The 16660-nt window shown below is 30.9% G+C and overlaps 1 protein-coding gene and 8 non-coding genes across 9 annotated transcripts; all 9 read left to right on the top strand.

Annotated features, from left to right (window-relative positions):
• The first annotated feature begins 3223 nt into the window (after window positions 1–3223).
• LOC133681687 (uncharacterized) lies at window positions 3224–8423 on the top strand. Its single transcript, XM_062104794.1, has 6 exons — window positions 3224–3519; window positions 3591–3786; window positions 3929–4001; window positions 7606–7655; window positions 7943–8056; window positions 8186–8423. Exons 1-6 carry the CDS (start codon window positions 3258–3260, stop codon window positions 8313–8315), a joined length of 825 nt encoding a protein of 274 aa, XP_061960778.1. The 5' UTR covers window positions 3224–3257; the 3' UTR covers window positions 8316–8423.
• LOC133684390 (small nucleolar RNA Z122) lies at window positions 4573–4656 on the top strand. The gene has a single exon (XR_009837892.1). It is a non-coding gene; the product is annotated as a small nucleolar RNA Z122 (small nucleolar RNA).
• LOC133684391 (small nucleolar RNA Z122) lies at window positions 4825–4908 on the top strand. The gene has a single exon (XR_009837893.1). It is a non-coding gene; the product is annotated as a small nucleolar RNA Z122 (small nucleolar RNA).
• On the top strand, window positions 5075–5158 carry LOC133684395 (small nucleolar RNA Z122). The gene has a single exon (XR_009837896.1). It is a non-coding gene; the product is annotated as a small nucleolar RNA Z122 (small nucleolar RNA).
• LOC133684394 (small nucleolar RNA Z122) lies at window positions 5325–5408 on the top strand. Its single transcript, XR_009837895.1, has one exon. It is a non-coding gene; the product is annotated as a small nucleolar RNA Z122 (small nucleolar RNA).
• On the top strand, window positions 5575–5658 carry LOC133684392 (small nucleolar RNA Z122). The gene has a single exon (XR_009837894.1). It is a non-coding gene; the product is annotated as a small nucleolar RNA Z122 (small nucleolar RNA).
• Window positions 5825–5901, top strand: LOC133684397 (small nucleolar RNA Z122). Its single transcript, XR_009837898.1, has one exon. It is a non-coding gene; the product is annotated as a small nucleolar RNA Z122 (small nucleolar RNA).
• On the top strand, window positions 6213–6293 carry LOC133684396 (small nucleolar RNA Z122). Its single transcript, XR_009837897.1, has one exon. It is a non-coding gene; the product is annotated as a small nucleolar RNA Z122 (small nucleolar RNA).
• On the top strand, window positions 6642–6719 carry LOC133684389 (small nucleolar RNA Z122). Its single transcript, XR_009837891.1, has one exon. It is a non-coding gene; the product is annotated as a small nucleolar RNA Z122 (small nucleolar RNA).
• Window positions 8424–16660: the final 8237 nt, after the last annotated feature.

Below are 16660 nucleotides of genomic sequence, written 5' to 3'. Positions count from 1 at the left end.
GTGTTAATCATCAGACTAGTAGCATCCCACTTTGCGTGCACAAGGCAAAAGACAAAGGCGGGTAATTTTGTTATTTTTACTGTACTTCTAAAACTTTTTTAAAAGTTCCTGATGAAACCCTGATTTAGAGTATCTTTATTTTTGTTTTTTAAAAAAATTAAAGATTTTTTTAATTTTTTTATATTGTTATATTTTTTTAATGTAATTATATTAAAAATAAATTTTAAAAAATAAAAAAAATAATATTTTGATTTATTTTTAAGTGAAAAATACTTTAAAAAGCAACTTCTATCGCAATATCAAATAGGCTCTTGGTCCCATTTAAGAAGGTGTTTGAGAATACGATAACGCTTGTTTTTTAAAGTGTTTTTCATTTGAAAAAATATCAAAATAATATTTTTTTATTTAAAAAAATATTATTTTGACATCGACACATCAAAACAACTCAAAAACATCAAAAAATTAATTGCAAACAAAATAAATCAAAATTTTAAAAAACATGTAGCCCTCTGCGTTTCTAAACATATTCTTAAGAGGTTGCTTGACGTTTCATTTGTACCTACCTGTATTTTGATGCATTGAAAAGTATATTCTGCATGAAAAAATGTTAAATTAATTTTTTTAATATTTTTTATTGATTTTAATATGATGATATTAAATTAAAAAATATTTTTATATGTTTTCAAAAAAAATATTTAAAAAATATATTACTATACAATGCTAAACTCACACTAAATCTTAAACATATAAGTTTTATCCTGAAATATTGCTTGCTTTTTTCAATAGGGTCCTTTTATCAAAAAAAAAAATTAATGATCCCATGTGCGTTTTTTGTGCAACGGAAGTGTAGTTTCAAAGAAAAATTGATACAAAAGGTATGAGCATTAAGGAAAATAATTTACTGAGAATTATCTGAGATGTTTGGGACTTAGTTGGTAAGATTTAAAGTGGTATAAAAGATGACAAATACATTGTTAACATGTTTTTCAATTAAAAAAAAATATTTTAATCATGAAAGGAAAAATTGATGTATAATAAATGATATTTTTTTAAAATATTAAGATGATAATATATTAGATAAAAGTTTTTTTATCTAAGAGTAAGACTCGGTGTACTGAGAATTGTTGCAGTGCACTGATATTTTTGCCCTTTACAATTAAAAGGAAATGGTTGATTTTCTGTAGGTAAAATGGTCTTTTAATGAGGTTTAATTGACATTACCAATTTGTGTGGGGTAAATTAGTTTTTTTATATTTTTATTGATATACATTTTAAAATAAAAAAACAAATAACTTAGGGGAAGTGGATGTTTTTGTCTTTTTTATTTCAAATAATGTAATTACTTAACCACCCTTGCAATTTTGTTTTTCTTAAACCTTGGTTCATGTGTTTTCGTCATTTTAATTTAGTTTTTTTATAATTATCAATTATAATTAGAGATATTTAGGTCTTTTAATTATATTAAAAAAAATTATTAGTCCGTGCAATGTATATACATCAATATCTTTCCAATGAGTATATTGTTCATGCTTATAATTATAATTATTAAACCCGGTTTAGAGATTGACCCGGCTAAAGAGCCGGGTCCCGAGTTTTATGGGTCAACCCATAAAACCCGGGTTATTTAAGGGTAAGGTTAGGTTAAAAATAAGAAATGGAGAAGGGAGGTAGTGAAGTGGGATCCATGTGGCAGTCATGTTGTCGCTTGTTTTATGAAGAGTAAAGGCTCAGCTCATCTCATTACCATCTCCTCACAAATTTTACCTACCCTCTCTGACTTCATTACAGGCAACCAAGTTGTCTCTTTTTTTTGAACCATTTGTTTTGTGGAGGGATGAACACGACCTGTTGAAGCCCAGAAGCACAGTCCTTGCTCTTGTTGCCTCTCTCTCTCCTGAAACTATGAGTTTGGTCCGCCCCCCATTCGACGACCAAGACCTGCTAACGAAGAGGAAACGGGTGAGCGAAGAGCTTCGTTTTCTTCTTCAAATCGGAGCCATCAAAAGAAAAAACAAAATAGCTGACCAGCTCCTCGATTGGATGAGACTGAATAATGAAACGGATCGTACCCTGTTGGAGGATTTTTTGGAGGAGCAGGGGAGGATTCCCTTTGAATATCTAATCTATTCTTTTTTGCCTTCCCTGAGGCTCACGTTTCAATTGTAGTCCTCCTACCAGCCATTTCTTAGCCATTTTTAGTTATCTTGCTTGCAAGTTTTCTTACATCCCCTTCCAGTCATCAATAGTCAGAAGGAAGAAATGGAACTCAACGCTAACCCTCAAGATCTCAAAACTCAGATTTGCAATTATCTCAAGCAGACCCAACTCCAAAACACCGGGTCTCATCCGAGTTTGCCCGGGTCGACCGGGTCATGGGTCGACCCTCCGGGTCGACCGGGTTTTGCCGGGTCGTTGCACCGACCGGTCTTTTAACAAACCCGAACCGGTCCAGCTACCGGTTCGACCGGATCCCAGATCGACCCGCCGGGCCGGTCTGGGTTTAATAACTATGCCTATAATAGATTAATTAATACAACTTATTAATGGAAATATGAATAATAAAAACAAAAAATACCACATGGAGTACATGAATTTGTAAATTGAATTGAAAATTATAGAGTTAAAAAAGTTTCGATTGAAGTGCATGTTAGTTCGATGATATTTTCATAGTTGAAAAAAAATAGAGTAGGAATCTTCTAATAACATTTAGTGGTCTTTTTATAATTTCCAGCAACATTAGTTTTTTTATTTAAAATAGATAAAATTCTTTAATTAAGATTTTTTTAAACTTTGATAGTAAAAACTGATTAAAAAATTATTTGATAATAATATTGAGAATTTTTGGGTGATATTTTTGAAGTTTTCTAAATGTTTTTGTAAGATGAAGAGTATGCCTATTTTTGCGATAAAAAACCGATGTTGACAAGTTTTAGATTTACTTTGCTTTAAATTATTTTTTTTATATATTTTTAAATTGTTACGATATATTTTTTTAAAAAATATATTTTAATATATTTTTTAAAATAATTACCACTACACTACGTGTACCAAATAACTGCCGAAATAGATGCATGCGATGGTCTGTGTACAATTTTCTAGGAACCTATTAAATTAAAACAAACATAGAGGACGGAGTTGACCTAGTTACTGTAGTACGAGGACCATGTTTGATTTTGGGTTTCAAAGCCAAACTAGAAGACCTAATACTATAAATACGTACTTATGCTAAGCCGCAGGCAAAGAAGCAAAATAAAGAAATGGGAAGCGGGAAACCAGAAAGACACTCAAAGACAAAGGAGAAGAAGGGGTTATCTCTCAGAAACCCTAGTAAAAAAATTAACTTAAAGAAGAAAACGGGTATCAACAAGAAGACCGACCAATCCAAAAACGAAGAAAACCAGAACAAGAGCGAGGCTTCTACCCCAGCTTCAGCTTCCCAGCAGCTTAGTTTTTTCATAAACGAGTTTCAATCTGCCAATGGGGTTCAGCTTTCATCTATTGAGCTCGAATCAATTAAGGGTATTTCTTTTCTTTTCTTTTCGTTTTTTATTGTTTTTGTTTGTTTGGATCCTGATACATTGATGATGCAGAGACCTGCTTTGTTGAGTTATCTCAAGAATCGGGTCAAGATGTTATGGCCTTAGGGAGCCACATGAAGGTGGCTTTTGGCCCATCTTGGAAACAAGTTCTTTGTGAAGGGAAGTTGGTGGAAGGCATTATCGATCCAGGGAGTCCTGCTGTTCTTATTATTTCTACATCTGCCTTGAGATCTCTAGAACTTCTAAGGTCCGTTGGTTTTTTTTTTCCTGTTCTCGCTAATTAGATATGATTTGAATTTAGCTAATTGATGTTAAGTAGTTTCTGTAGTTTTGAACATTTATTTTTTGAAAGCCTAACGTATTAACAAGTGAAAATCTTCTTCCTCTAGGGGTGTGCGCTCTTTGACGAAAGAATGTCATGCTGCGAAGCTATTCTCCAAGCATATGAAGGTCGAGGAACAGGTTATTTCTTGGTCTTTTCTAGCTCTTTATTTTTATTTTTGAATGGATACATTATGTAGGTTTCCCTTTAAAAATATTCCTCTGGTTGATATTTTTTTATAAGAATTGTTAAAGCTTTATGATTTTCTAAGGAAATAGATATCTTCCGGTTTACATATCAGTCATTTTTCTTGATGTTCACATCCGTGGATTTGTTGATTCTTTTTGCTCGAGCTGTGAGAGTAGTCTGGTAATTACTAGCAGAAAATGGCCGTTCCTGTTAATATTATATTTTTGAATATCCACTTCTGATTTGTTATTTGGGTTTTCACATGATTATAAGAATATCTTATCTTGCTACTATACACACGAGCTGTAAGTTTCATGCATCGAGTATTTGATGAAGAAGAGAAGTGAAAATACTGTCTTACTGCCTTTCCTCTTTTTCCTCTTTTATCTCGGGTTCCTGCTGTTTTCTCTTTGGTTTTTCCATTCAATTTAGCAACAATAATTGTGCAATTTTTACTTTTAAACATATCTAGTTTTTTCTTTCTTTCTTTTTTCTTTTATCATATGTTCTCTACGTTGTGAAGTTGGGAAACGATGAAAGTTACAACAGATTATTAAAGGAGCTATAGATGCTGAATAATCATTTGCACGTCAGTCTGATCCTGAAATTACACTGATTATGACTATTTTTCTACTTTTTCATTCTCATTGGGATTTCTACGTGTGTTTTGATTCCAATCTACTTTAATGACCTCCAATGAGTCCGCAATGTCTGTTGTGAGATGGCTTGGTTTGTCATTTTTTACCCTTTATCATATGTTCACTTTGTTGTGAAGTAGGGAAACGATGAAAGTTACAAAAGATTATTAAAGGAGCTATTGATGCTGAATAATCATTTGCACGTCAGTCTGATCCTGAAATTACACTGATTATGACTATTTTTCTACTTTTTCATTCTCATTGGGATTTATACGTGTTTTGATTCCAATCTACTTTAATGACCTCCAATGAGTCCGCAATGTCTGCTGTGAGATGGCTTGGTTTGTCATTTTTTACCCTTTATCATATGTTCACTTTGTTGTGAAGTAGGGAAACGATGAAAGTTACAACAGATTATTAAAGGAGCTATCGATGCTGAATAATCATTTGCACGTCAGTCTGATCCTGAAATTACACTGATTATGACTATTTTTCTACTTTTTCATTCTCATTGGGATTTATACGTGTTTTGATTCCAATCTACTTTAATGACCTCCAATGAGTCCGCAATGTCTGCTGTGAGATGGCTTGGTTTGTCATTTTTTACCCTTTATCATATGTTCACTTTGTTGTGAAGTAGGGAAACGATGAAAGTTACAACAGATTATTAAAGGAGCTATCGATGCTGAATAATCATTTGCACGTCAGTCTGATCCTGAAATTACACTGATTATGACTATTTTTCTACTTTTTCATTCTCATTGGGATTTATACGTGTTTTGATTCCAATCTACTTTAATGACCTCCAATGAGTCCGCAATGTCTGCTGTGAGATGGCTTGGTTTGTCATTTTTTACCCTTTATCATATGTTCACTTTGTTGTGAAGTAGGGAAACGATGAAAGTTACAACAGATTATTAAAGGAGCTATCGATGCTGAATAATCATTTGCACGTCAGTCTGATCCTGAAATTACACTGATTATGACTATTTTTCTACTTTTTCATTCTCATTGGGATTTCTACGTGTGTTTTGATTCCAATCTACTTTAATGACCTCCAATGAGTCCACAATGTCTTGTGAGATGGCCTGGTTTGTGATTTGTGATTTTTTCTTTTACTTTCCTTTTTTTTATGGGTTTGGATGTGATGCCAAAACAGAATATCAGAGGCTTTCAGCACTGGTGATATTTTGCACGTCAGTCTGATCCAAAATAAAGTATTTTATGCACTAATTTATCTAATTTTCACAACTAATCTCAGTCTGATCTGAAATGAAGTATTTTATGCACTAATTTATTTATTTTCACAACTGGGCTCATTGATCTTTTTGTTGATTCATGCTTTAGCACCTCCCTTTTCTATCATCATTCTCTTGGATTTTTGTTCCTGTTTTGAATTTTTGAAGTTCAGTCTCATCCAAAAATCTCACTGTTTTTATATTTATTTTTGTTTTGTTTTCTAACTTCACTTCTGTCCATCAGCAATAAGTCCATGGTAAGATTGCATGTTGTGTTTATTTGCAAGTTCGGGTATGATGACAAAACAAATTGTCAGAGGCTTCAGCACTGCTGAATTGTTATTTTGCACGTCAGTCTGATCCGAATAAAATCTCAGTGGTTCTGACTTCGTTGTCTATTTCCTATGTACTCCTTTATTTCTTTTGAACAACTGGTTCACTGATTTTTTTGTTGTATGAATCGCTTTTGCAATCTGTTTCTTTTTTACCATTCTGTCAATTTTATTACTGTCCAAAGTCTAGGTTGCGAGTTGCAAACAGACTTTGAAAGAATTTACACCAATATTTGACCTCAAAATGTGCCCCTGGATATTGTTTTGTTTATATATCTATATGTTTAATTGCGGTTTTGATTTTTTTTACATCATTTTAACAATTTTTGTGATTTTTGATAAATCTCCATCACTTTCTGTGAGGTGAATACCTTTTTTTTATGTTTGGGAGATGATGAGAAAATTAATCAGAGGCACCAGCTCTGCTGAAATTCTATTTTGCACGTCAGTCTGATCCCAGAACATAGTTCTCTGTTTCTATTACATACAATACCATTCTTAAACCAAGGGACAAAATTCACCCTGTGGTCACTGGTATTTCATATAACTGGTAATGGGATGTGGATAGTTTCGTCATTTTCTTATAGGTACATTACCAAATCAGTGGTCAATTTTCTGTTTTTTTCTTTTTTTGTCTGGCTTCCTGTTCTCCAACAATGGCATTTTCCTTTTCTTATATTTTTCAGTATATGTTCAATCTGCTCTTCACTTCTTGATGCAAACTCGTATAAGCTTAATAAAAGTGGACAAAAATAATCTTTTCAATTTCTTTTGGATGGCTCCTTAGTTATGACATGAAAAAAGAGAGTTCTCTTGCTTTTGACTGGAGTTTTTGTTTCATAACATGTTTAACCACAGCAATATAGAAAACCATCCAGGCTGTTCCTTTCAATTTCTGATGCTTTATCGTCAGGGATGACTAAGGGATAACTAAGTAAAGGAATATATCCTAGAACCATGGACATGGAAAAGGAAATAGGGAGATACCGTTGAAGAGATTTAGTTTCTGAGGTTCAAATGGGTGGTTAATTAAGAGGCAACTTTCTTACAGGTTGCCTAGGACAGGCTACCTGTGGGTGGTTCAAAGATGCTCCAATCTTATAAACTGAGATGAAAATGCTCCTATCTATATGTTGGTGTTCAAGAAAATTTTCTATCATCTCTTCAGAGAAAAGCTTCTGTAATCTGTTCGGAGAAGAAGTTGCTTACTTGCATTCACTATTGGATACATTAAAATTTCTGCTTGCATTCCATATTCTAGGTCTCTCATACCACTTCCGTTTTAACTATCTGTGATTTGTTGTAATTACATTTATTTTCTTTCTAAAACTTCTATGGTCAATGCAGGTAGCCATGCTGAAGAATCGTGTAAATTTTGCTAGCGGCACACCAAGTAGGTGAGTCATCCATGTATTATGTTAATGTAGCAATGTAATAGGAATCATACCGGTATTGTTTGTTAAAAGAAGATGCTAACAGTGATGCTCTGTAGAACATTATGGCCAAATTCACCGGCCACCTTATCGTTCTATACCATAATATTTTAAAGGGTAGTGTTTTTTTTTCTTATTTTCTCCTGTTACTAACTACATTTCCATATTTCTAACAGGGTTAACACATTAGCTTTCAAATTTAATTGATAGAAATGAATTCCTAATAATTCTTTCATCTTTACTATTTCAAGGGTAAAGAAGTTGATCGACATTGAGGCATTGGGGCTTTCACGGTTAACAATGATTGTACTTGACATGCACGCAGATGTCAAGGGTTATTCATTGTTTACCCTTCCGCAAGTCAGGTACAATCTGGTTTTGATTCTCTCTTTATATTGTTTGAGGTGATTTTATTTCCAACAATGTCTTATCAAAGTCGCAAACCGCCGACCCCTCCCCCTCTATTCTCTTTCTGTATTCATTTTATTTGGCAGAGACGAGTTCTGGGACTTGTATAAAGATTTCTTCCATCAACGACTATTGCAAGGCCATCTACGCATCTGTCTATTTGGTCCTCAAGCGCAAACGGTAAGGAGTTCAAGGGTAGAAAAGAAGAGTCCCTAATGAACAAGTAGAAGAACCTCAGTTGCAAATTTTGAGCTGTGTATTATTTTAAACTCTACTGGATCTCCAGTCTCTTCCATGAAATGTTATACCAGCTTTATCTTCTCAGTTCTCAGAACTCCAAATTCCCATCACTCTGAATATGGAGGGAAAGAAACTTCCCTCCATTTATTTAAGCTGACCAGTACATTCTAGTATTCTACTGCTTGGTGGGGTGAGACAACGTGGATACATCATTCTACATCATGTCCAAGATTGGCTGTGACAAGATTAGAACCCCTTTTCATGGTTTCTAGCTTATATATATATATATATATATATATATAGATGCTTCGAAACTAGGGTAGCAAAAACTGGAAAGGAATGGAATGGCACTTTTACGTTAGCATTCCCAAAAATATGTGGGCAAGTCTGACGCGTGCGAGTATATTTCTTCAGATGATTTTTTCAGAACCCTAAGCCTAAAACCAGCGCAGGTAACTGAGTCACACGCTCGCCCATGGAGCCCAAAGCCTGGATCCTCACAAGATTTGACTTTTTTAGGAGCCTCAAAGTCAAAGCTAAGTGGTTAGATGTGTCAAATCCCACTTCTATATGTTATCGTGGAATCACCACAACAGCTTCTAGAAGCTGACTAAGGGTGTGTTTAATTATGTGTCCGTGGCAATGGTTTTTCTTTTAAATGAATTTTTTAATTTAAAATTAATATTTTATATATATATATTTTAATGTGAGGATATCAAATATATTTTTAAGCGAATTTTTCCATATCTTCTAAAGTGATGGTCACAAAAAGACTTCTCACATCAGTTTAGTGCTGTCTAGAAATAATGAAAAAAAAAGAGTAGAAATAAGGCAATGTTTGGGATTTGCCTACAAGGATTATATGTTTGACTTTGATGGATACTAGGGTCAATCACAAAGGTTATTTCAGTAAATGTACGACTTAGCCTATAATGATTAGTCGTGATGCTCAACGAATGATGTTGTCACAATAATGGATAAAAGCTAACATCCATCTGCCTTCGATGGTCAGCAGGTAAAAAAACGTTTCTTTTTGTTTTAGGATAATCCTATTCTGCCTTTAGATGCTTTTTTTATTCTTTGTTAATTCTGGTTAGGCCCATTGTAGAAATGAAAGCTATTTCATTAAAAGAATGTAAAAAGGACGTCGTTTTGTTGTCTATAAACCTTTCCTCCCCTCGCATTTCATACAACTGTTTGGTATTCAAATTCCCTTTCTTAGAGGATAGAGGATGTGTGACAGTGTCGTAACGGTTATTTTTTAAATAATTTTTTTGTGCTAAAATATATATAAATGATATTTTTTTATTTTTTAAAAATTATTTTTGATATCAGCACATCAAAACGATCCAAAACATACAAATCATATTAAATTTTAGCAAAAAAATAAAATTGAATTTTTTAGAAACGCGGTTTGCATTGCGTTTCCAAACGGTTTCTTAGTCTCTCGAGTTTTCTATTTCTTTTCATTTGGTAATTCTTTTCTTTCTAATTTGATAATTTTGCATTTCTTCTTCATATTTAGTTTAATTTGAAATATCTATGATTCTATTAATTATTAATAAGAAAAACCCTATTCATGATTTTATAAGGATTTATTTTCGAGGGGAAATCTAAATTTCATGGACATATCTCCCGGCCTTAACATCAACCTTGATGTTTTCAAAAAGTTTCAATATGATCCCTTAATTTTTAAATGTTTAATATCACGATGTACGATGATTTGGGAGGAAAAAGAATAAGAGAAAACATGAGGAAGTGAAAGAAGAAATGATGTGACAAAACGTTATTTACTATATATTTATCACATTTGATGATACAATGATAATTACTGGATTTATTAGTTAATTAATACTCTAATAATTATTATTGTATCATCAAATGTCATAAAATTCACATTCCATGATTTGAAAACCTTTCTACACAGTAAATGCCATATCATTTAGTAAAAAGAAAAAAAAATGTAAACCATTTAAAACTCCCAGCATCGCCCTTCTAATTTTGAGGGATCACAAGAATAATTAATAATTATTTATAAAAAAAATATTTTCTTACTACTCGAACTCCTATTTTATAAATATTCAATTTGGATGGAAAATCTATAACTTTCATGAACACATCTAAAAAACAAAGATTATAAATGGATATCTGTCCAACTAACTATTCAATGGGTAATTAGTGGTTAAGTAATCAACCTCTTTTCAATTTTTAAAGATTTTGAGCATTTTTGTTGGGTAATATCACAATGCATGATGACATGGGGGGACTTTTGAGAACGCGATAGAAACTGTATTTTTAAAAAAATTAAAATTTTTTTTTGTTAAAATTTAATATGATTTGTACGTTTTGAATCGTTTTGATGTGCTGATGTCAAAAATAATTTTTTAAAAATAAAAAAATCATTGGCATGTATTTCGGCACAAAAAATTATTTGAAAAACAACTACTACCACACTGCCAAGCACTCATAGGCTAAATTAGAACTTTTTAGAAACACCGAAGTTGGAATTAGAAAATTTAAATTATAGAGACTAAATATAGTTTATATCTCTTCCTCTCTTTTTTTAAGAGTTTATTTGGTATTATGGTAATAATTATTATTTAAAAATATATTAATATAATTTTTTTAAAAATTTATTTTTAATATCAGCGCATCAAAAAAGTTTAAAAATATAAAAAAATTAACTTAATAAAATAAAAATTTTAAAAATAATTTTAAAGAAAAAAAATCAAAAGATTCGAAAAGAAAGAGTAAAGAATATAATTTTGCGTCATCAGCAAACTATGCATTAAATGACCACGTCAAACCTCATTATCGGGGAATTTATTGCTTCTATAATATTGCCGTCCGGCGGCCGTCATTTATGCCCCAAATTTTGGAATGCTGGCCGGGGTCGAATCTAAAGGCATTCTTCTAAAGTATGCACATTACCCTTTTAACTCCATGATAAAATATTATAGAAACTAAGTTATACATACATTTTAATTCCAGCTAGGGACGATTAATGAGGTTTATTTATTTTTTAAAAGAACTTTTCAAATTCAAATTTAAGGATTAGCTAGCATTTAAAAAAATTAATTTATTCTCTTAAATGTCAAACCAACACAGAATAAATCTTCGTTATGAAGAACCATGTTCCTCTCTATATTCATTGAGAATTTACAAGCTTTAAAATTAATTTCAAATTCTAACATAATTTTAGGAGAAAAGGATATCCTAAGCCTACATGTTCTTAAGATGGAAATAATTTTTTTTTTGGGTTTAATTCTCAATAGATATGATGTTTGGAAAATATTAATTTTATTTTTTAATTATGGATGTTCAAGTCAGTTTACACGTATCTCGATTAATTTTTTAAAATTTTAAAATTAACAATTAAATAATTTTTTAAATTTTTAGCTATCCTAAAATTTATCATATTTAAATTAATGATATAGAGAAAACAAACACTGAACCAAATATGTGATTGATAAACAAATTGATACCAGATCATTAATTTATGTTTCTAAAAAGAAAATAAAAGTTGTGTCATTTCAATCTCTATATTTATGTATAGAATCGTGCACGGTCATGTACTCCTGCAACTATGTCAGAGCTAGAAATGGTGTCAAGCTCGCAACTTCATACCGTGACAAGACAGAAAAGACCTGCAAGATTTTCTGGGAAAAAGAAAAAGAAAAAGAAAAAGAAGAAGAAACATTTTTTTTATTTTTTAAAATTTATTTTTGATATTAATATATTAAAAAAATCTGAAAATATTTAAAAAATAATTTAAAATAATAATAATAAATATATATTTTTAATTTTTTTAAAAGTATTTCTAAAACGTCTAAGCGTAAACTTAGATTGTAATGGTGATAGAACGATGACGTACATTTCTTGGTGTAATTATTCCCTTTTCACGTCTTTTCCATTTATGTGGGCATTTGAGGCAACATGGCCACCGCCGTGTGCGTGTGCCGCTTGCCTGTCTCGAACCATATGGGCCCCCCGTGCTCGTTCTTTTCTTGGATAAAAATTAATGGTGATAATTAGTTAAATAAATGAGACTAGTCAAGTTCCCTTGCAAGCGCAATGCTTAGCTATGATTGATGTCATTTGGATTTTGTTAAACTAGACGCGATTTTCATGGGTAAATTAATATTAAGGTAATGTTTTGAGGTGTGATTGTATATTTGTTTCTATTTTAATTTTTTACTTTGTTTAATTTAGTTTTTTTTTGTTTTTTTATTCCATTCTTTGTTAAAAAAATTTCTGTTAGATTTCACCCTCGTTCTTTTAATTTATCATCACAAATAATATCTACAATTGAGTAATGGTGAGTTTTCAATATATTTTTTTTCATTTCAGGTATATTATTGGTAGCTCATTTATTTTAGTTGATAATTGTTCAGAGTTTTTTCAGGGTTTGCATGTTAGTTTTTTTATAGTTTAAATTATATTATTAAACTACTCAGTTTTATTAGATCTAGTTTAGTTAATGATTCAAGTATTAGATTTTTTTTATTTATTTAAAAATACTATTGTTATCTATTTGACCATCCCACAACGCAGCATATAACCAACAGCGTGTCTGTGAGTGTGATTGTGGTTGTTTTTATATTACTTTTCACTCAGAAATGAATCAAAATAATATATTTTTTTATTTTTTTAAAATTATTTTTGATATTAGATCTTCAAAATGATTTAAAAATATCAAAAAAATATTAATTTAAAATGAAAAAATAAAAAATTTTAAATTTTTTAAAAAATATTTTTCAAATATAAAAACAAACATACCTATATTTTGACCACCGTGCATGTACCACTTGGCTGTCTTCGAACTAGAAAACCATAGGGGTCCTATTCTGATTTTCTTTGATAAAAATAAATGGTCATACTTAGTTTAATAAATGGGAGAAGTCAAGGTTCCCCGGCAAGCGCAATGCTTAGGTATGCCAGATGTCATTTGGATATGGTTAAATTAAAAGACGATGCTTGATTCTCCAATCAAAAAAAAAAAAAGAAGAAAAAGAAAAAAAGGGTCGATGCGATGCCGTCTTCTGGACTGGAAATTCCAGCCATAAAATCCTAAAATAGAGCTTTCTTCAAAAAAAAAAAAAAAAAAAAAAAAAACAGCTGGTAATGAGTCACCAACCATGATCCCTTTGCCCACCCTTTTCCTTTCTTCTTCTTTGTTTTCTCACGTTAGGAGGAAGATTCCACAGGAAAATTATCGCAAACATCTACTATATTATTATTACATTTTATCGTTACTATAATTCTTTTTTATCGTTTTCTCTTATATATAATAGATTATTATCTAATCCACGGAATATCAATACCCATTGATAAGATGAGGACGATGGAATCACCCATCTATCCCTTTCAATACTATAAAACTAAACATCATAATCATGAAGGAATTTTGAACCAAATCTATGATCCTAAAATAGAAGATTTTGATCATTTTAACATGTCAAATCTATATACGCAATGGAAAAATAATAGAATACATATCTTCTTCCATGATTAATTAAATATTAAAGTAATTATCTAAAAATCTTTCTGATATCAAGAATAAAAAATCTTGTAATCTATGTCGAATTTTAGGTTTACTTTGCGTGGATGAAAGATAATAGAATTTTTATTAACATTTTTCTGACTAAACATAAACTAACTTTTACATCTCCATCCATCATTAACATGCTTTGCGCACTACTATAGTTCAATAAGCTTTAAACCTTATTTGTCACTTAATTTAAAATCTACATGACATGTGGGCCACCTTAAAAATATTTTTTTAACATTCTTCAACTTGGCCCATATGATTTCATCTGAAAAGTTACAATATCTTTATAGAGTTCAGAATATCTAGTAAGTGAAAATACTCACACTTAAATCAAGAATACAACATATGAATCATAGCGGTCATACTATCCACATGATCTCTATATTGTTTTGCCTGCAATGCTTTAGTCATAGAATCTGCAATCATTAAATTATTGTTAATATGCTCAATGAATACTTCATGTTCCTTCATTTTCTATTTCACAATGATATATTTTATGTCGATATGCTTATTTTGCCTCTCAATCTTATTATTCTTAAAAAAGAAAACTGCAACAAATTATCACAATATATCTTTATTAGTCTTGATATGGAATTGACAATTTTAAGACCAAAAATAAAATGTCTTAACCAGGTCGTATGTGTCGTTACTTTATAGCATATAATGATAAAGTAACAATAATTTGCTTAGTATTTCTTCAAGATACAACTCTTCTATCAAGAAGAAAAATGTACTCTGAAGTAAACTTTCTTGTGTCTATGCAATCAACAAAATTCAGGTTTGAATAATCAATCACCTCAAGGTGATTAATATATTTGTAAGTCAACCTATAATCCCTAGTTCCTTGTAGGTATCTAATCACTTTTTTAGCAGATACCTAGTGGTTAGTTCCTGGATTACTTTGGAACCTTCCCAACATTCTCACTGCAAATACCAAGTCAGGTCTTGTACAGTCTTGTATATACACAAAACTTCCAACTGTAAAAGCATGGAGAATGTTACTCTTCTAGTATTTTTCCAATGTATTTTGTAGGCATTGATTTTGATTGAATTTGTCTTCTTTAACAATGAGTGCTATTGAAGGTGCATAATTTTACATATTGAATCTTTCCAGAATTTTTTCAATATAGGTCTTTTAAGACAACTCTAATGTCCTTTAAGACTTATCTTTATGAATTTCTACGCTAATGACATAAGAGGCTTCACTCAAACCCTTCATATCAAAGTTTAGAGAAAGAAATTGCTTTGTCTTATATAGTAAACTCAAGTCATTACTTGTAAGAAAAATATCATCTGAATATTGTACAAGAAATATATTTTTTCTTCCACTGATCTTAAAGTATAGACATTAATCAACAATGTTCTCAATAAAACTACATGAGATTATAACATTGTGAAATTTAATATACCACTTTCATGAAGGCTATTTTAGTCCATATATAGATTTTTTAAGCTTACAAACTAATTGGTTATTTATGTCATCACAAAAACCTTTAAGTTAATTCATATATACCTCTTCATCCATATTTCCATTTAGAAATGTTGTTTTCACATCTATCTGATGTAGCTCTAAATCAAAATGAGCTACTAATACCATTACTATTCTAAATAAACCCTTTTAAAAAAATTGGAGAGAAGGTTTCATGGCAGTCTATGCCTTTCTTCTGACTATAACTCTTAGCTATAAGTTTAGCTTTATATTGCTCAATATTACCAGAAACATCTCTTTCAATTTTATAAACATGATTATAGCTAATGACTTAATATCCCTCTAGTAATTTGATGATGTGTCGAACTTGATTTTTATATATAGAATCTATTTATTTCGTTATGACATTATACCACATAGTAGAGTCTTCTCCATTAATGGTTTGTGAAAATGAATTTGGATCACCTTTAAGTCTAACTTTAAAGTTTGACTCTTAAAAATATATAACATAGTCATTGGAAAATGTTGGTCTCCTTATTCTTAAAGTTCTTCTTAATTCGATTTCCTCGTGTGGGTTTACTTCATTAAGAATTAGTTACTCTTGAATTGGTTGTTATTCAAAATTATCTACATGATTTTCTTGAACAATACCCATTTGTCTTTTATCTTTATGCAACTCAGTTGAATCTTATGTTTTCTCAAATTCTATCATTCTAAAAAAATCACTCCCACTAAAATTGAGATTCTCAAGGAATTTAACATTTCTTGCCTCTATTATTCTTTTACTATGAGGAGGATAATAAAACCTATATCATTTAAAGTTCACTAAATAACTAATAAAATATTAATTGGTTGTTCTTGGGTCTAATTTTTTTAATTGAGTATTATTAATACTTACCTCAACGGGACAACTTAGAGCGTGTTTGGCAGTGTGGTTGCGGGTGTTTTTCAAATAAATTTTCGTGCCAAAATACATGTCAATGATGTTTTTTCATTTTTTAAAAATCATTTTTGACATCAGCACATCAAAACGATCCAAAACATACAAACCATATTAAATTTTAGCAAAAAAAAAAATTTCCAAATTTTGTAGGAACGCAGCCGCAGCCGCGTTCCTAAACGAGCCCTTAATACATATGTATAATTTAAACCGAGCTTTCACTCATTCTATAATTCAAAAGGTATTTTATACACAACTTTGGATGGAACCACACACACACATAGTTGTCTTTAGTGCTTCACTTCAAAATGATGATGGTAGATTAGAATTACTAATCATGCTCTTTATTATGTCTATAAGTTTACAGTTCTTTGTGGTTTTCTAGACATTTTATATTATGC

Source organism: Populus nigra, chromosome 2, assembly GCF_951802175.1.
Source record: "Populus nigra chromosome 2, ddPopNigr1.1, whole genome shotgun sequence".
Classification (NCBI taxonomy): domain Eukaryota; kingdom Viridiplantae; phylum Streptophyta; class Magnoliopsida; order Malpighiales; family Salicaceae; genus Populus; species Populus nigra.
The sequence above is the reverse complement of the archived record's forward strand: the minus strand, read 5'-3'. Positions and strand labels throughout refer to the sequence as shown.